The sequence below is a fragment of the Scardinius erythrophthalmus genome (assembly GCF_964197995.2).
Source record: "Scardinius erythrophthalmus genome assembly, chromosome: 2".
In the NCBI taxonomy this organism is placed as follows: Eukaryota; Metazoa; Chordata; class Actinopteri; order Cypriniformes; family Leuciscidae; genus Scardinius; species Scardinius erythrophthalmus.
Genome location: NC_138222.1, coordinates 47,184,296 through 47,204,408, shown reverse-complemented (window position 1 = coordinate 47,204,408; position 20,113 = coordinate 47,184,296). Strand labels below are relative to the sequence as shown.

General features: G+C 42.2%; 1 protein-coding gene across 10 annotated transcripts in view; it reads right to left on the bottom strand.

Annotated features, from left to right (window-relative positions):
- dysf (dysferlin, limb girdle muscular dystrophy 2B (autosomal recessive)) overlaps positions 1 to 20,113 on the bottom strand; it is an 84,720-nt gene that overhangs the window by 44,992 nt on the left and 19,615 nt on the right. For 8 of the 10 annotated variants that reach the window (XM_081359317.1, XM_081359314.1, XM_081359320.1 and 5 more), the window contains 14 exons: positions 12,650 to 12,763; positions 12,362 to 12,539; positions 11,266 to 11,390; positions 11,073 to 11,179; positions 10,792 to 10,987; positions 8,795 to 8,941; positions 8,550 to 8,681; positions 7,090 to 7,256; positions 6,859 to 6,973; positions 6,562 to 6,667; positions 6,316 to 6,458; positions 3,280 to 3,453; positions 1,346 to 1,433; positions 1,179 to 1,256 (listed from right to left, as the gene is read on the bottom strand). In XM_081359317.1, the coding sequence (XP_081215443.1) occupies positions 1,179 to 1,256; positions 1,346 to 1,433; positions 3,280 to 3,453; positions 6,316 to 6,458; positions 6,562 to 6,667; positions 6,859 to 6,973; positions 7,090 to 7,256; positions 8,550 to 8,681; positions 8,795 to 8,941; positions 10,792 to 10,987; positions 11,073 to 11,179; positions 11,266 to 11,390; positions 12,362 to 12,539; positions 12,650 to 12,763 (1,870 nt within the window). The remainder of the gene's footprint in view (positions 1 to 1,178; positions 1,257 to 1,345; positions 1,434 to 3,279; positions 3,454 to 6,315; positions 6,459 to 6,561; positions 6,668 to 6,858; positions 6,974 to 7,089; positions 7,257 to 8,549; positions 8,682 to 8,794; positions 8,942 to 10,791; positions 10,988 to 11,072; positions 11,180 to 11,265; positions 11,391 to 12,361; positions 12,540 to 12,649; positions 12,764 to 20,113) is intronic. The other 2 variants (XM_081359322.1, XM_081359316.1) reach the window with 1 other exon arrangement.

Here is a 20,113-nt window from a genome sequence, read left to right as displayed (position 1 = left end):
GGCATAATATTTCACCCCCTCTGACGTAAGCTCAGTTACGGTTCCTCTACCATTTACTCTCAAAAGACTTCACTTTTATGAATTTCTTATTTATAAAGTTCTCCTATTATTATAGACAATACTGACCCTTTTTTAACAGAAAATCATAAAATCAGAATTCTGCCATGTTAAGCTATTGCTCTCAATATGCTTCACATTAGGACTACCCATTGACCTCAATTTGTCTCACCACATGACCTGGAAATATGTATCTTATTGTATGTTAACAAAATGTCATTGGAGCTGGCAAAGCGTTCTTCATGCCATGCGGCATTGTAGTAAATGTCTTAAAAGGCTGATTTCGCCGATGCCTGCTGTGTGTCTGAATGTCATGCTGTTAGTAGATTCAGAAGAATATATTACTCAGAATCCATACAAATAACCACAAGTTCGGGATCTGAAAGGTCACAGTGCAATACATGTAGATTCTGACAAAGCTGCTTTACAAAATGAATGACTGCATATATTTCTTGGTACTTTTATTGCCCAGAATGCATTGTTGTCTACAGTACATCACTGTTTTAATGAAAAACAGTATGTTACTCTCAGAATATGGCCCTTTTTTTACCCAACAAGATTGAGTAATCTACAAAACTTTTGTTGATTTCTTAGGTTTTGACCTTGGAATTGTCACCAAAGATGGGCTGAAGAATTGGCTCCTTAATTTCTCCTTTTTCTTTTTTCAAGCAAAAAGCAAAAATATACTACCCTTCAAAAGTTTGAAGTCATTGGGATTTTCTTTTTTAGCGCAATTTTCCACTGGACAAATTGCGATTGTTAACTCATGATTTCTGTTCTAATACAGAGTTTTTATTACTTGTTTTTTACGTATTATACTTTTTATGTATTATAATACTTCTATTTCAAATAAATGCTGCTCTTTTGAACGTTCTATTCATCAAAGAATCACGACAAAAGTATTATCAGCATATTAGAATGATTTTTGAAGGATCATGTGACACTGAAAACTGAAGTATGCTGAAAATTCAGCTTTGCCATCACAGGGATAAATAACATTTTAAAATATATAAAAAAAAAGAAAAAAGTTATTTTAAATAACATTAAAAAGTCAATTTTGAGTTGTGCACAACCCTGATTTACACCAACCTTGATATGTTTGTAATAGTTGGTATGCTCACCTGAGAAACTGTCTTTATCCATTGCCAGCAGATCTCTGGCTTGATACAAGTAACATCGCAAATGATACAGGGTCCCATCTGAAGAATCAAGAAGCAGCATGGCACTGTAGTTTCAGTAATCTGTCATTATTTTAAATGAAGTGAGAAAACTGGCATGTTCAACTTACTGTCAAAGAAGCAAGAGATGGTTGGGCGGTTGACACCAAAGGTTGTTGTAACTGACTTATCGTCATTCTTTTCATCAGTAACACTGCTCTGTTGAAAACACACACACACAGATTATGTTTCTTCAACCTAAACAGTAGACTCACACATTTTGGCGTTCAGACAAGACAAGGCATTCATGTTGGATCAAATATCATAATATTCTGACCAAAAAGGGTAAACAGAGTATGTGTTAATGATAACTGCTGTCAGTTGTGGAAAGGGCAACTGTATATGCACCACAAACCACTGGCATGAAAAGATTACATCACCACCCAAAGACACTCGAATATCATTTTGACACATACAAAAATCCTGATCTTCTCTGAATAAAATGCCTGATGATGTCTCTTAACCAAAATGAAAATGCTATGTCATTTGTGGCTCACAATATTTACATAACCCAATACACTTGTATGGTTTTGGAGTAAAAAAGAAAAGAAACACACCCTCCAAAGTGCCCTCTAAAAGAAGAACAGAATTTGGAATCCAATTCCAACTAGCAGCGGTGTAGCGCAAACCCAAACACTGAAACGCTATTTTTAATGTCACATTGTTTGCACATGCAGCTTTTAGTGCCAAGCAAGCTGATAATCAAACCTGATTTTCGGTCTCTCATATGCGGCGGTGAAAAGTTTGATTCGTTGTAGTTAATCAAATCATCCTAACTCTCTTGCATATGTAGAGGTGGCAAAAAGGGTAGTTCATTCTAGTGAATTGGACAATAGGTTCATCTTGAATAACTCTCTATCTCTCATATGTAGCAGAGAAAATTGAATCAGTTCATCCTAAACAAATCTCTCTCTTATCTGTAGTGGTGGAAAGTCAGAGTAATTCTAGTGAATCAGTTCATCCTAAACATCTCTCTCTCTCTCTCTCTCTCTCTCTCTCTCTCTCTCTCTCTCTCTCTCTCTCTCTCTCTCTCTCTCTCTCTCTCTCTCTCTCAAATGTAGTAGTGGAAAGTCTGATTCATTCTAATGAATCAGTTCATTTTAATTGACTCTTTCTCATATTTAGCAGTGGATTAATTGTAATGAATTGGTTAGTCTTAAACTGCTCTATCTCATTTATATTGTGGTATGATTGATTTTAGTTAATTGGTTCACTGTAAATAGTAATATCTCTCATATGTAGAGGTAAAAAGTCTAAAAAGTCATTCCAAAAGACTTTCTCTCATTTGAAGCTTTGGCAAGTTATTCCAATGAATCGGTTCATTCGGACAATCCCCCAATGTAAATTAACAGCGTATGCTCTAGCAGTGGAGATACAGGAAGAGCAGGATTTAAAAACGAGGTTAAACACTCTATATGATATGGAAATAATTGAAAATGACTAAATTAAGCATTTGATGAGATTAATTGATGTCTATGGATCTGAATTTTCATGTGCCCCAGAAGGCAGAGCAAGGGAATCATCTAGTTCACCTCTGTAAGGCACTACTTGCACAATGGACCCGTTCCAGACCCTCATCAACTCTCAATTCTCAACTCAGCCAAGCCCACATGACATCTTGTTCCAAAGCTGCCTGGAATAGACCCGTAACAATGGACCCAGTGGACCAGACTATGAGTAAAAGAATAAGCATACTAACTAGGCTTTATGCATACACCGTCCTTCACACTCACTGCTCCATCTCTGTCTCCCTGTAAATTATATCCCATGATGCCCTTATTTTACCAGACTGATTCCACTTTGCTTGCCCAGTCTCTCTCAGCACCTCCGGTTCGTCCAAACTCAAAGCCCTCCACACCCATTCTCGCCTTTGCCTTGTCTAAATTGCATCTCGCCTTCGTTTGATTCAGTCCGACCACTTTCCTTTCCTTCCATTACGGTCTCTCTTTCTAAATCTCACCCCCAATTCCAACTCCACATCACTCAAATAGTCAACCCTCATTACCAGCGAACACTCCAAGGCAAAGATGGCCGCCGGCCCTGTCTTTTCTAATGGTTCCATACGACATCTCCAGCGCCGGCGCCGGAAGGCGTCCGTCTTCCTCTGCTTGAGGTGAAACTTCCAGCCAAATAAAGAAGCATACTCCCAGCCCTCACGCTCCGACTCGTCCGGACGCTGCTGTAGAAGAGTGAGCACACACAGAAAAAGACTCATTTACATCATTTAACTTGATTGAATTAAAGCATTTTTCTCATATCATGCATGTTCTGTATGATCCTATCCAGTGGTTCACAGTGCAAAAAACATTAAAAAAGACAAATAGCAGACATGAGTTTTTTCAGATTAGTGAGGAAAGGATTAGTGAGGAATTAAAGTTATCTAATAGAGTAGAAAGACAGGAGGTACCACAAGAGAAATGTTTCTAATTCTGTGCTTAAAGAGTGCCACCATGAGGACAACTGATTTTACTCATAGTAACCCAAAAAAGTATTTGGACACTTCAAAAATATATAATACTATATATTATATAAATATATAATAATATATAATACTAATAATCTATCTACCTAAAAAGCACACTTTTCAAGCAAAACTAGAATGTAACATTTTATAAGTATAAAATTGCAAATTTGCTAAGTTTTTTAAAAAAGAATTAATTTTTTTCATAAAAATGTAATTGCATAAATAATACACAGCCATTCAGAAGATTGGGGTAAGTGCGATTTAAAAAAAAAGCAATTAATAATTTTATAATAGTACGTATTATATTGATCAAAAGATTTATATAGCGCTTAATACAGATTGTATCAAAGCAGCTTCACAGTATTAAATAAAATAGTACATCAGTGTTTGTTTCTAGTGTAAAACGTCCATGTTTGGTAATGCTCATCAATAGTATTGTTGATTGATTAATTAAATTAAGTATCCCCAACTGAGGAAGCCAAAGGCAACAGTGGCAAGAAACCGAAAAACTCCATCAGGTGACCTAATGGAGAAAAAAAAACCTTGGGAGAACCCAGGCTCAGTCGGGGGCCAGTTCTCCTCTGGCGTTTATGAACTAGAGACCGAATTTAACTGTAAGATTAAAAATATTATATAAATGCCTGGCTGAAGAGATGCGTCTTTAATCTAGTTTTAAACTGGGAGAGCGAGTCTGAGCAACGAACAGTATCAGGAAGGCTATTCCAGAGTTTTGGAGCTAAATGTGAAAATGCTCTCCCTCCTTTGGTGGATCTGGATATCCTAGGTATGACCAAACGTTTTGGTATTTTTGGCATTTTGGACTAACTGTAGCTTGTTTATTGAGGATGCAGGACAACCAGCTAATAAAGCATTACAGTAATCTAGTCTCGAGGTCATGAACGCATGAACTAACTTTTCTGCATCAGAAACAGATAGCATATTACGTAGCTTAGCAATGTTTCTAAGGTGGAAAAAGGCTGTTCTTGTAACATATGAAATATGATTTTCAAAAGACAGGTTGCAGTCAAGTATAACACCCAGGTCTTTTACTGTAGAGGATGAAGTAACAGGACATCCTACTATGTTAAAGTTGTATTGTGAGAGGTTTTGTGGGCGGTTTTTTGAACCAATAAGTATTACCTCTGTCTTGTCTGGATTTAATAAAAGAAAATTGCGCGTCATCCAATCTTTTATATCTTTAACACACTCTGTCAATTTGGATCATTTAGCGTTTTCATCCGGCCGTGATGAAATATATCATAGTAATATAATCATAGATGAAATATAAAAGTGACAGTAAAGACATCTGTAATGTTACAAAAGATTTCCATTTTAAATAAATGCTGTTCGTTTAAACTTTCTACTCAAAGAATAATGAAAAAAAGTATCATCACAGTTAACAATCAGTACAACAATCGGAAATGCTTCTTGAGCACCAAATCAGCATATTAAGATAATTTCTGAAGATTTCTGTAATATTGTGAAATATTATTACAATAACTGTTTTACTGTATTTTTGTAAATAAAATAAATGTAGCCTTAGCATAAGAGCAGAGACTTCTTTCATAATTATTTAAAAAAAATCTTACTGACCCCTAACTTTTTGAATAGTAGTGAATTAATAGATTTGTATCTGTTTTATAGTTAATATATATTAAATATATATATAATATATATATATTTTTTAAAAAAACCAAAACCACCTTTTGATCCCAAACACATTTTCCTTGAAGTTCTTTACCAAGTTTTAGTAGACCTATTTGTTTCTTGCGCAGAACCAAACGGAAACACAATGAGCCTCATTCAGGGAACACAAGCAGAGCAAATTTGTGTGTAAATCATTCATAAATCCATTCTTATGTAAACTGTCCAATTGAATTGAATGTGACAATTTACATAATGGATTTGCAAATGATTTATAGACAAATTCGTTCTGTTCGTGTTTCATGAATGAGGCCCATTGCCATTCTCTGTAACTCTAAAAAGCAAACATGTTGAAGTTCTTCAGTCTAACAACATCATTATTGTTATCAGAAACAGTGATCTCCAGAATTTAATTTTAGATCTTTATTAACAAAGTGTGTTTTACCCAAACTTGTTTGCCTGTGTGGATAAGGACTTTCACAGATTGAAACAAAAACGCTTTATCGCTCTCTCTCATGTCGCACACATGCCCCTAACCCACCCTCACACAGATGATGAACATTAAACGTATTTGCGGCGGGACTTTAAAGTTGGACCTGGGTTTTCCTGCCAAGTGGATTCGAGGTGTGGGATTGATTTCAGATTATTCTCAGATGGCATGATTAATTAGGTGTCCACTCGAGCTCCATCTGCCTCTCACCAGATGCGTTCAGGGACAGGGGAAGACCTCCTGAGACTACACAGAGCTCTTTATGTCACGCCATCCTGAGCTTTACCAGAATCCCCCCAGAATTCAAAGGGAATAAAATGAAGCTTGGGGCCAAGATTCCACTTTTGTTTACAAGCTGCTCTCAATGGGAAACTTCGTTATTTCTTTGACTGAAAACAAACCGAGCGGGAACACTTTGCTAATGACTGATGATGTAGGCCTACTTTTCTAAGCGCCTCCGTTTTCTGCATATCTCTACGGCGGAGTCGGATCCAACGTCTCCGGCGGTTGGTGTGGTACATCTTCTCGGATGGAACCCAGGACTTTGGCCGGCGGTCCGGGGGGAGGGTTATTCCATATTCCCACCCTACAGGTAAAGCAAATTTACTCTAGAGATACATTGCTTTTGAAAATCATCTTTATATACAAAATAATGAAGAGCAGAAGTCAGTGGCATAAGATTGCCATACCATGATCATCCACTGCACGCTTCAGATCCTCGCTCCACTCACTATCCCCCCACACCCAGCCCGGGGGACACTCGATCTCATCTTTAGGCACAGCCTTTTCTCCATTCTGCCCCCCAGTGGATACATAAAGAACAAAAAGGTCAGTTCCTGGCCAACTGATTTTAATGTAGAACATAAGTATATATTTTTTTTTTAATAAGTATTCATTTGTGCCTCATGAATAAAACTCATTACTTCACTGTACTTAAAAAGAACTTAAGTTTCATCAGTTTTGTCACAATACAACTACACACTGACCACATCTGTGTACCCCTCTGGCATGCCGATCCACTGTCCTCCTGGCAAACGCATCTGATTTTCAAACACCTCCTCCAAAAAGCTTATATGACCTGCATCAGCGTCGTACAGCATTCTGGGCATCAAGACACATCCATGTAATGCCATTTCACAGTGTGTTCAATGATGTTGATATCACTAATACTTAAAAAAAAAAATGTCTGAGTAAATTTATGATAAGATGGTACTCACGTTTTATCTGGGCTGACATACCAGTCTCCTGCCCAGCTCCATCCTGGAGAGGGTTTGAAGCTCTCCTTTGGCAGTTTGATTCTGCCAGTCACATCGCTGAACTTGGGGTATGTCAGACCCGTCGTACCCCAGTTCCCCACCAGGGCCAATTTAGTCTGGTTCTCATACTGTGGATCAAAATAACTCCATTAGTAGCTCAGAAGCTCAAACACAATGCTACAAGACACAATCAACTCAAAACTGAAAAACCCAACAAGTTAACTCAACTCAAACCAATTGAGGAAACTGATTGCGGCAAACCATTTAAGTTTAAAAATAAATACATATGAGTCATATGTATTTGTACATATATATATATATATTGAGTCATCAATATATATAAGTTCACAATACTCATATGTATTTATTTTTAAACTTAAATGGTTTGCCGCAATCAGTTTCCTCAATCGGTTTGAGTTGAGTTAACTTGTTGGGTTTTACAGTGTATTTAAGAAATTCAACCAAATAAGCTATAACAAATGTAACCAATGTACTGTATAAAAACAAAGGATGAGCTTCTGTGATTCTTTGTTTTATTTTACTACCATTCAAAAGTTTGGAGTTGGTAAGATTTTTTGTTTTTAAAAGAAGTCCCTTATGCTTATCAAGGCTAAATATAGTGAAATATTATTAACATTTAAAATAACTTTTCTATTTTAATATGTAATTTTGTTTTTGAAAGTTGTCTCTTATGCTCATCAATGCTAAATATTGTGAAATATTATTAACATTTAATATATTTTAAAATGTAATTTATTCCAATGATTTTTCAGCATCATTACTCCAGTCTTCAGTGTCACATGATCATTCAGATATCACTATAATATGCTGATTTGCTGCTCAAGAAACATTTCTCATTTGTTATCAAATTTGAGAACAGTTGCAATGTGTAATAATTTTTTTTATAATATAAAAAATAATATTATATTATAATAATTTGATTAATAGAAAGTTCAAAAGAACAGCATTTATTAAGAACAGTATATTTTTTATATATTTTTTTGTATTAATTTAATTTAATCTTTGCAGAATATAAGTAGTAATTTACTATAAAAAAAATCTTACTGACTTTTGAAAAGTAGTGTTCCTGTCCAGTGTAATTTAATTTTTTGTCACAGGAGATTCAATAGATTAAAACTTTTTTCTCACTTGGAAAAACTTATTAAAATATTTTATAAAATATGAATTGCGAAATGTTTATAACTATGATAATCTAAACAAAGAGTGAAAGAAACTATTTTAATGTTTATTGTGTGAAATTGATTTCCTAATCAATAAGTTGTATATACACTGCTGGAGATTGTTAATAGAGAAATGAATAAATTAGTGATCGAGTGAAAAGTGTTAACTAAAAGTTAACATCAAAGGCCCATTGGTGAAGAAACACCCAAAAAATGCATGTTGGGTAACTGCCCACTCACCGTTTCTGCAAACACAGATAGTTTGCCCTCTGCAAACTGGTTAAAGGACTTGACATCAGCAGCGAGTCCAAACCACAGCTTGACCCTGAGCTGAGCTGGGATCTTACTACATCCCACATCTTCCTGCGGACACTGAGCACAACATTACACACAGAGAATCAGAGATTTATCACTACCCCTACGGTTCCATTCATCATTTACACTGTAGCATTAGTATGTGCTTTGCCTCCAAATAGTGTGTTTACCTTCATGAAAACCGTCTGAAGTTGTCCACAATGCTTGCCACAGTAACCCTGGGAAAAGAGAACTTGATGGGTGGGGATTCTGTGGTAGGCCACTCGTCTGTCTCCCTGAAGCATCCAGATTATTATATCTGGAAAACTGTTCTGGGGCTGAAAGAAAGAAAGTACTGCTGTCAATCGATTAAAAAAAATACCTGATTAATCGCACATTTTTAGTAATTAATCAAGGGTTTTTTCTTAATTTCTGGAGGTGAAATGAGTAATTATAACCATTCAAAGTTACAATATAATTAAAAGTCAACATTTAATAGGCTTTAAAAAATATATAACAACTTTGAATTTATCCTAAAACCATCTTCACATAAACCCATTAAAATAAATGGCACATTTAACTGTGCTTTTAATATAGCAGGGCTCAACACCCCACCACAATAAAAGTTATAGTTTTCGTTATTTTTGACCCATGTAACAATGTATTTTAATAAATTAAGTTGTTAAAATACCAACCCAGTGCCGTTCCTTCCTATACACAAAGTGTGCTAGTTGTGTAGAGCCCCCAAAACACCAGGGGGCCCCCTTGCTCTCAAAGATGATTGAATGACTAGCATTTTAGTTTCGGTTTTGATTTTGGCTTCCAGCGATTATGAAAACATGATGCCGCATCCCGTTCCTTTGCTTTAAAGTGGTGCGCTGTCACCCTTCCCACGTAGCATCCAAATCAGTCAAATCATGTAAAATGACTGTCGTAATACACAGTCTCCTGCCGGATGTGCTCGATACTCAAGAAAAAAAGGAGTTAAAAGCGTATTGAGCTGCGAAAGAGACGCTGTTCCCCTGGCGGCTTTCCGAGATGGAGCAAAACACGGACAAGCATAGGCTACTTTGCGCTTCGGGCGTGCGATTAAAAGGACAAATATACATAAAATGTCAAAATGCCCGTCTTGGAGAGTTTTCACTTAAACACAGTCGGTTATGTTGAAGTGAACATAGACAGTTGGGAAAGTAACAATGCTTGTCAGTATATTATATCTGTGCATTTGGTCTTAAAGTGACAGCAGCCTAATAAACCTGCTGCTGTCTGTGTCATTTAATGTTAATAAAACAACAAAAGAAAATGAGAGAATCATTCACTGCTCTTTACTGAATAACTTTAGGAAATTTAATAAGAATCAATGTATATTTAATTCATATAGTGAAGACTATTTAGAGTTTAATGTTGAAATTGTGTAACTTTATTCAATTTCTGTATGCTATAGGCTAAATTGTTTATTTCATTTGTCCTATTGTTTTTAATGTTATTATTTATGCTATTAATGACTGTTTCAACTCACTGTTGTTGGTTGACAGTGAAACTGCTCTGAAAGAACAGATTAAGGGTTTGGGGGTCATTTTGGGTTTTTATGAATGCTTTGACAGGGGCCCCCCTACAAAGTTTTGCTTAGGGCCCCAGAAGTCTGGCACTGCACCAATCTTTTACATATCAGTAAAATTTCACAATTAATTCTCGATTACAATTTTTAAAGAGGAGAGCCAAAGTATACTTTGGGCTTTATCCTAACTAATATAAAGTTCAAACATGTTTAAATACAAGTAAACAGTCAGTAATAAGAACAAATAAACAAATTACAAGCACAACACAAATAATACAAAAGCACAGATTAAGCAAAAAAAAAAAAATGTTTTAAGATTTTCAGGTAGGTTAAACAGTAGTTTTCAGGTTACAAATACTACAGAAATTAAATAATACAATCAAATGTAACATAACACTGTACAGTCTTCACTATATAAATAAATTAAATATTAATGAATCCCTATTAAAGCTACAAAAGTTAATCAGTCAAGAGCAGTGAATGAATCTTTTTTTCTTTTGTTCTTTGATTAACGTTAATGTCACAGACTGCGGCAGGAATATTAGGCTGATATCACTACTTGAATCAGGTGCAGGTAGTATAAAACCACCAAAATATATCATTTTGACATGCAAGCTACAGCTGTTTCACCTCCTCAGCGAGGTGACGTAGTCTCATGGTCCAGTCCTCAGCCTGCTCCAGCACCGCACTCAGCTCGGTCTCTGGTCCGTGTTTGAGCGCCAGTGCCGTCTGCACGATCTGCTGCATGTTAATCTTGCGCAGATTCCTCAGAGCTTTATCCAGCGGAGTCACACAGGGCCATTTATCCACCTCGGGGAGCTCCTCACTACAGCACATACACACACAAGAACACTTTAGTTGGTCATAGTGAGCGCGGTCCAGCTTTACAAAACACTTGAACACATCTGCACCTGCAGTCGGCTATGACATCATCAAGCAGCTGGACAACCCTCTCTTCCACTTCCTGTTCGTCACCTCTTGCTTTGAGCTCCAGCTGTACCTGCTCTAGGTTTGATTCCTATTATGATAAACGTATTAGGAAATGACTGATTGCGCTTTGATATATTGGCTTATGATTGTGTTGAGCGAAGAAACGCTCCTCACCAGACGGTCAACTATGCTGAGCAGCATGTTCAGGGCCTCTATGCGAGGGCCGATATCTTCCCACTCTGAAGACAAGACCACCACAGGTTTCACATTTCCCCATGGCAGGTAGTAGTAATGGCAGCCTAAATAACAATGTAAAACAGTGGAAGCGATGTTAGATACTTGAGTATCACACAGTGGCTTATAGGTAATAAGATCCTTCCAAATATTAATATAAAATGAAATGTTATTGGGCAGGTCATGTAACATTAAAATACTTAAAACTCTTTTTTTTTTTCACAAAATCAAACAGGGCTCTGCATTTTTCCTTTTACTAGTATAGATATGCACTATCGTTCAAAAGTTTAGACTAAAATGTTTTAATGTTTTACAAAGAAGTCTCTTTTGCTCATCAAGGCTGCTTTTATTTGTAAAAATACAGTAACTTAAAATAACTGTTTTCTATTTTAATATATTTTATAATGTATTTTATTCCTGTGATGGCAAAGCTGAATTTTCAGCATCACATGATTCTTCAGAAATCATTCTAAAATACTGATTTGGTGCTCAAGAATCATTTCTTATTATTATCAAAAAACAGTTGTGCTGCTTAATATTTTTGTGCACACCGTGATAACATTTTTTACAGATTCTTTGATGATTAGAAAGTTAAAGAAAATCTTTTGTAATGTTAAAAATGTAGTAAATGTCTTTACTGTCACTTTTTCTTCGAAAGAAATTAATAGTTTTATTCAGCAAGGGTGCATTAAATTGATAATGCACCCTTGCTGAATTAAACTATTAATTTCTTTTGAAGAAATGGCACAAATACTGTACATTTACACACACACACACACACACACACACACACACACACACACACACACACACACACACACACACACACACACACACACACACACATATATATATATATATATATATATATATATATATATATATATATATAAATTTAACACAGAAATAAAATTCTGGTGTTTCTGTTAAAGGAAGAACAAATGCCACAGGAATTCAATTCAAAGTGAAATAGCAGTTAGGACATTTTATGTGGGGCATTCCAAAATGTATGGTTGATCATTAGGTGGTTTCTCACCATCAAACACAGCCCTGCTGAACTGAGTGGTGGAGGGCAGAGGCAGACAGGTGTTGTCGAACTTGTTGCCGTAGTTACCAATACTGACTTCGAACTGAATGGCATCATCCACATCCTGAAGAAGAGTGGCTGAGTAGAATGCAGCAAAGAGGGAGAACTTCCTCTTCCGCATAAATTTCTGTGCGACACAACACAACTGTGGTCTTTCACTGATATTAAATGATGCATTCCTGTGTCAAATGATCTCATGTCTGATGCTAAACCCAGGAGGAATAACTGTGATCTCACCTCTACCACCAGCAGGTCATCAGGGTGTATGTCTTCAATCTTTTGCTCCACCTGATCAGACAGCTTCGTAATGAGTTCTAACAGCACACGTCCTCGATAGGCCACACCCTCTCCCTATGTCAAAAAACACACACATAGGAACTTAAAGCATTATTACAGTAAGTAATATTAAAGGGGGTATATGTAAGAATTCACATGTATTAATCACTTTTTTTTATTACCAATGTGTGAACAGCTTGTAACAAAACTTAAAAAACAAGACCTTCCCCGACTTCCTAGGTTTTCTATGAAAGATTGTAGACTGTTTTTTAGAAAGACTCGGGATGTTTTGCCGGGAAAATCAAACGTATCTGATGTTCATGCATGGTCCCAAAAGCCTCTCTTCTGTTCAATGGCACATGAAATGCATGCTTATACAATGTTTAGGATAATGCAGAATGAGCCATTCTGTACTGTAATTTCAAAGTGTCATGCAAAGAAAAGTGATTAATTCAAACTATAGTCTCACATGGTCAGATCTATATAATCTATTGTCTCAAAAGTACTTTATAATCAAACTATCATAACTGTAATTTTAATGACCTCATCAGTCGATATGATGCCTGTGAATTGCAGAGCTTATGCAAACATATCCACATCGCTATGATCAGATGCTTTCTTAACTGCTGTTTTCTCACCGCTGTCATTTTTGTTGTGTGTTTATTTTGTTATTGAGGGGAAAGCGTGCACATATTTACATATTAGTCTAAATGTTGCTCTCAGCAGTGTGGACGACGTCTCGATGTTCTTTAACAATACATCGCTACAAAAGGTATTTCCTATAATTTTAGTTCTAAGCAAAAAACGAAAAAGAACTTCGCCTTGAGTTTATTTGTCACACACTGATGTATTCGCGTGCATCTAACATAGACTAATCACAAACGTGAACGGCGCATGATATAAAACAGAACACAGGTCAATATATTGTGTTTTTTTATATTAATTTGGTGCTATTATGCACAGCTGAGTACAAACTTGTGTTTACTAAATGTGCGTCACATAAGGCGGTTCTCTTTCATCATCTCGTTTCGAGATCCACCTATGGGAAGGGCATCCGGTACCTGACCTCTGTAGAAGCATCCAATTGCACCAAGTCTGGTTAACAGACAGAAGCGCGCAGCCAATGCCCGGTAAGGCCACACCCCCTTACCTAAGGCATATAACCCCAATGCGCGCTCATGTACCTCAGTTGTCATTCGCTTCTCGCGATCTCTGTATTACTCAGCTCAGTGAAATTTTGCACACTGCTCACCGCGTGTCTGCAGGAGGACATATCGACTCGATCAGCCTCCGCCGGACGTGACAGTCGTGTTTTCAACTGTTGCTGCGTTGCATTCGGAGCCGCCCACGCTCTCTATCTCCGTTTTCCTCCAATAACGGCTGCCCGCCACGGATTTCTCCAGCTTTTTTGCGGATATGTCGCTGTCCAAGCCTGCCGCTTCGTTGGGGGACTCCCTATCACGGGCCTGCCCGGCCGCGTGTGGAGCCCTCATTGCCGCGAAGGACCCTCACCAGCTGTGCTTGGTTTGCTTGGGTCCGAAGCATGCTCGCGAAGCCTTGGAGAATCCTGAAAATTGTAGCCTTTGTCTAAGGCTGCCGAGGAAGCTGCTTAAGCGCCGTTTCAAGGTAGCTGTGACACAATGCACCGAGCTCTCCCTAACTTCGGACTCGGACGGAGGACACGGTGATGACGCGCTACCGGGGGCCTCCCGGGGCGCGACTCAGTTCATTTGGGCTGACCAGCCTAATTCCGCCTTCCCCGAAGAGGACATCTTCGAGGGCGGCCTCGCTCTCGTCCACGAACCGGCCGGTTCTGGCGAGGAGGATGATGCGGCTATCCTTGGGGTCTCCGAGGACGAGGAGGCCATCCCGCCCTCCGGTGTTCCCCAGGCTAGCACGGCCCACACGGCTTTACCACAAGCCGTTCTCCTGGAAGTGTGTGAGCGAGCGGCCGCTCGTCTCAACGTTGAGTGGCCAACTCCCCAGAACGTCACTGACCAGGAGAGGGACATTTATGATGGGAAAGTGCTGGGACCCCCTCCCGGCCCGAGGAAACAACTCTTCCCCATCCTCCCGGCGTGCGCTAAGCACATGAGAACCTACTGGAGCGACCCGCTCGACTTCAGACACGGTCTCTCGGGACTCGAGGCTAAGGATATGGCGGCTCACGGTATGGGCGACCCCCCCGCTGTCGAGCCGTCCATAGCCAGACACCTTAACCCCGCTCAGGGTGGGCTACTCGCCCCGCCTAAGCCGGTCCTGCCAAATAAGATGGACCGTTTTGCTGCTTCCATTCACCAAGCCACGTATAAATCATCGGCCGTGGCTGTCAGGGCGCTGAACGTTTCCTCCCTCCTCTCCGCCTACCAGGCGGAGATTCTCGAGGAACTAGGACAGCAGCTGGTGAAAGGAAATCCTTCGGATACCCTCTGGAAGGAAATCCTCACGGTGAACGACCTCGTTCTCCGTAACGCCCGGCAGGCCGTCCAAGCTTGCGGGCGCTCCATGGCGCTTTCCGTAGTGGGAGAGCGCGCGCTGTGGCTCAATCTGTCAGGATTGCCAGACAGCGAGAAGCGGCGCATCGCAGGCGCGCCGGTGGAGCCCGGCCGGGCTCTCTTCGGTCCCGCCGTCGCACTGATGCAACAACGGTGCGATGATAAGAAGAAAGAAGATGAGGCGTTTAAGCTGTGCCTTCCCAGGAAGGCTGCCCCACGCCAGGTGCCCCCTGCGCGTGTGCCTAACCCACCTGCCATAGGTCGACAGTTTGCTCAGGGCAAGGAAAAACCCCGCAGCATCCCTCCACCACGGCAGCAAGCCCCAGCGCCGGCCAAGCGCTGGGGAAAGTCTAATCCCCCCGCGGCCGCGGCCGGGAGACAGGCTAACCCTACTTCTACCGACTCGAAACGCAAGCGGCCTGCCTGACGTTCTACTGATGGGGGCTTCGAGTCTGCCGTCGCGGGTCACAAACCCGTCGGACTCCCCTCTTTGTTCAGGACCCCCGTCGAAAAGACCCAGGGGTGCCCTCGGCTCACCGCGCCGCGAGACTGCCCAGTTCGCGGGTGCAAGTGTGTGTTTTCCCCCCACGTTCAGGGGGCACTCTGTGAGGTTACGTTCATGTGTAGTGGCACCAAAGCACCACTCGCCCTCTGTTCCCCTCACGGTTTCAATAAAGGCTTCGGCCCAAGTGCATGTCCAGCACAAAACACACACAATTCAAAAAAACACGAATCACATAGATTCGTTTCGGAGGGAAATCCACTCTCTGCAGAGAGATCTCATCTCATTGCAGAGAGAGGGAATTCCTCCGAATCCATGCATGCCGCCCCCAGTGTGCCCACTGGATGGCGGCATTGCATCATTGACAAACCAGCTGGACGCTCACAGCTCCGCTCCAGCCCGAGCGGGGGCGCTCGCGAGCAACGAAGCGGCATGGCAGGCCATTTCAGCTCCCGAGTGGGTGTTGCGTACCGTAACCAAGGGTTACAGGCTGCAGTTTGCAATGAGACCTCCACATTTCAACGGTGTTCTTTCTTCTCACACAGAGGAAAACGCCGCACACATTCTGAAAGAGGAAATCTCCTCTCTCCTAAGCAAGGGAGCGATTCAGAGGGTACCACCCAATCTGATAAACCAGGGGTTTTATTCCCGGTATTTTCTTGTTCCAAAGAAATGCGGCCCACCCCGCCCCATACTGGATCTTCGAGTGTTGAACAAGCACTTGAGGAAATACAATTTCAGAATGTTGACACAAGGCTCTCTCGCCCGTGCCATAAAGCAGAACGACTGGTTCACATCAGTCGATCTGAAAGATGCTTTCTTTCACATAAGCATCTACCCCCCACACAGAAAGTATCTTCGTTTCGCCTACCAAGGCACATGTTACGAATTTACAGTTCTGCCGTTCGGGCTCAGTTTGAGTCCCCGAACGTTTTGTTTATGTGCGGAAGCAGGTTTGACGCCCTTGAGACTATCAGGGCTGAGAATTCTGACGTACATAGACGATTGGCTCATCATAGCCGAATCGAAGGAGAGTGTGTCGCGGGACACCACCCGGGTACTCGCGCACATCACATCCCTCGGTTTCAATGTGAATATGAGAAAGAGCAATCTGACTCCCAGTCAGAATGTAATTTTCCTGGGCTTGGAATTGAGCTCAGTCTCCATGCGAGCGCGTCTCTCTCAAGAGCGCGTTCGCTCTCTGATGGACTGTCTGTCTCGTTTCAGAGAGGGGGCGAGAGCACAATACCGTACATGCCTCAGGCTGCAGGGTCTCATGGCTTCATCTATCCAGGTTGTGCCATTGGGTCTACTGAGAATGAGAGCGTTCACGAAATGGGTTTTGTCACTGCATTTCAGCCCGATTCACGATCTCTGCCGCTCAGTTATGGTGACGCGCGCCTGCTCGGCGGCCCTGCGTCATTGGGAGAGCGAGGACTTTTACGCACGGGGAACCCCCCTCGGGACGGTTACGATGCGGAAAGTTGTGACGACAGATGCATCCTTAACAGGCTGGGGAGCCACCCAGGAAGGCAGAACGGTGAACGGCCTGTGGCCGAGCAGACTACGTTCAGCGCACATAAATTATTTAGAGCTCCTGACCATCTGGAAAGTTCTAAATCATTTTCTGCCTCGCCTGCAGGGACATCACGTTCTAGTACGGTGCGACAATACCACGGCAGTGGCTTATATCAACCGTCAGGGCGGCATGCGCTCGTCGAAACTCCACGCTCTAGCGTACAAGCTTTTGGTGTGGAGCAGACGGGTGTTTCTGTCATTACGCGCAACTCATGTTCCGGGCATTCTGAACAGAGGCGCGGATCTGCTATCGAGGGGAAACCCAATCTACGGGGATTGGCGTCTTCACCCGCAGATAGTGGAGATTTTATGGGCGAGATTCGGACAGGCAGCCGTAGATCTATTCGCCTCGCGCGAAAACCACCATTGTCCTATGTTCTTCTCGCTAAAGGACGTGGACGCGCCCCTCGGGGCGGACGCACTGGCCCACCCATGGCCCAAAGTGCTGCTGTATGCTTTTCCTCCTCTGTGCCTTATAATTCCTACACTGGCCAGGGTGAGGGAGCATGGCCTGTCTCTTATTCTGATAGCACCCAGGTGGCCCAAAGCCCCGTGGCTGGCAGAGATAATCCCTCTGTTATACGCCGAGCCATGGCGCCTCCCCCCTCGCACGGACCTGTTGTCCCAAGCCAACGGGGAGATTTACCACCCCCACCCGGACAGGGTGGCTCTCTGGGCCTGGCCCGTGAGAGGACGAACCTAAATGCACAGGGGCTCCCGCCACGTGTAATTGCCACGATCCAGAATGCCAGGGCCGCGTCCACGCGATCCCTGTATGGTTGTAAGTGGCAAGTGTTCGAGGGGTGGTGTGATGGGCGTGGTCTCACATCTTATCAGTGCTCGGTGCCCGATATTTTGTGTTTCCTGCAGGACCTCATGGAAAAGGGCAGGTCCTTTTCCACAATTAAGGTCTATCTGGCTGCGATTTCAGCCTGCCATGTGGGTTTTGAGGGCTCGTCGGTTGGGCAGCACCCTCTAATCCGCAGGTTTATGAAGGGTGCACGCCGCTCTTTACCGGTCACCAGGAGATTTGTTCCGGAGTGGGACCTTTCCATGGTGCTGGAAGCGCTGTCTCTACATCCCTTTGAGCCGCTGGGGAGTATCTCCCTTAAGCTGCTGTCCCTCAAGACAGCTTTGCTCTTGGCCTTGGCATCTGCTAAACGGGTCAGTGAGCTACACGCACTCTCGGTTCATCCCTCGTGCGCCAAGTTCTCCCTAAGTGGAGATAAGGTTTCTCTTAAGCCTAACCCGGCCTTCATGCCGAAATGCTTCCCTGCGTTCACGTCGGAGGTTTTGGAGCTGTCCGCTTTTCACCCTCCACCCTTTGCTTCCCTGGAGGATCAGAGGCTGAATGCTCTGTGTCCCGTCCGTGCTCTGCGAGCATATATGACCAGGACCAGTGCTTTCCGTAAGAGCGACCAGCTCTTTGTTTCATGGGCTCCTCCGCACAGGGGGAGTCCCATTTCGAAGCAACGCCTCTCGCATTGGCTTGTGGATGCGATAACTTTGGCGTATGAAGCGAAGGGAGTGCAGCCCCTAGAGGGCATCAGAGCTCATTCCACAAGAGGCTTAGCCACCTCTTGGGCTTTGTTCAGGGGAGTGTCACTGCAGGACGTCTGCTCCGCTGCCAGCTGGGCCTCTCCTCATACCTTCGTGCGTTACTACCAGTTAGATGTCACTAGAACCTCGGTGGCACACTCGGTCCTAGGGGTAGGGTCCTCTTAACCCTTTCCCTCAAGCCCCGTTGGGTATCCAACAAGGAGTGAACGGGCGGGCCAGTCATGTTCATTCCAGTCACCAATCACTTGCATTCCTTCTTGGGTTTAGCTATGTGCATTGGTAATGGGGATCTATTTTCATGTATGTGTCTCATGCATGATGCATGCTCTGCTTGTCCACTGCAGTCAGCGTGGCGTTATGCTGGCAGGGTCATGTTTTTCTTTTAGGACGTGTCAGGCACCACCTCTCGGAGGTGACCGTCCTTCTCTGGTCTCAGAATTTCACTGTAGGTGTATTGGGCAATCGGGGAGCTGTCCAGGTCTCCCATAGGTGGATCTCGAAACGAGATGATGAAAGAGAACAATAGGTTACTGTCGTAACCCCGGTTCTCTGAAACATCGAGTGGAGAGATCCACCAGCTTTGCCCCGCTTGCTGCACGAGAAGCGAATATACTTACTGAGGTACATGAGCGCGCATTGGGGTTATATGCCTTAGGTAAGGGGGTGTGGCCTTACCGGGCATTGGCTGCGCGCTTCTGTCTGTTAACCAGACTTGGTGCAATTGGATGCTTCTACAGAGGTCAGGTACCGGATGCCCTTCCCATAGGTGGATCTCTCCACTCGATGATTCAGAGAACCGGGGTTACGACAGTAACCTATTGTTTTCTGCTGCTTCCAAACAGATTCTTTTGAGGAGACAGTGGATTGCCGTTCATTTGCCTCCCTGACTGCACTCGCTATGCGCCAATACACTGCAGGCTCACTCGCGTTCACATCCAAGGTAAATCACCAACCCTATCATCCCTTACATGTGTTTTATTTAACTAAATACATCGTTATCGGCTAAAACGCATGCGCAGTTTACTTTACTTCCTGAATAAGTGCACACCCGAGCACCTCCTTCAGGTACACTCTAAAAAATGCTGGGTTGTTTTAACCCAATTTTGGGTCAAATATGGACTAACCCAACGTTGGGTTAAAAATGCAATTTAAAAATGGACAAATTGCATTGGTTACATTAAAAATGTAACCCAACGGCTGGGTTTGTCCATTTTTAAATTGCATTTTTAACCCAAAGTTGGGTTAGTCCATATTTGACCCAAATTTGGGTTAAAACAACCCATCATTTTT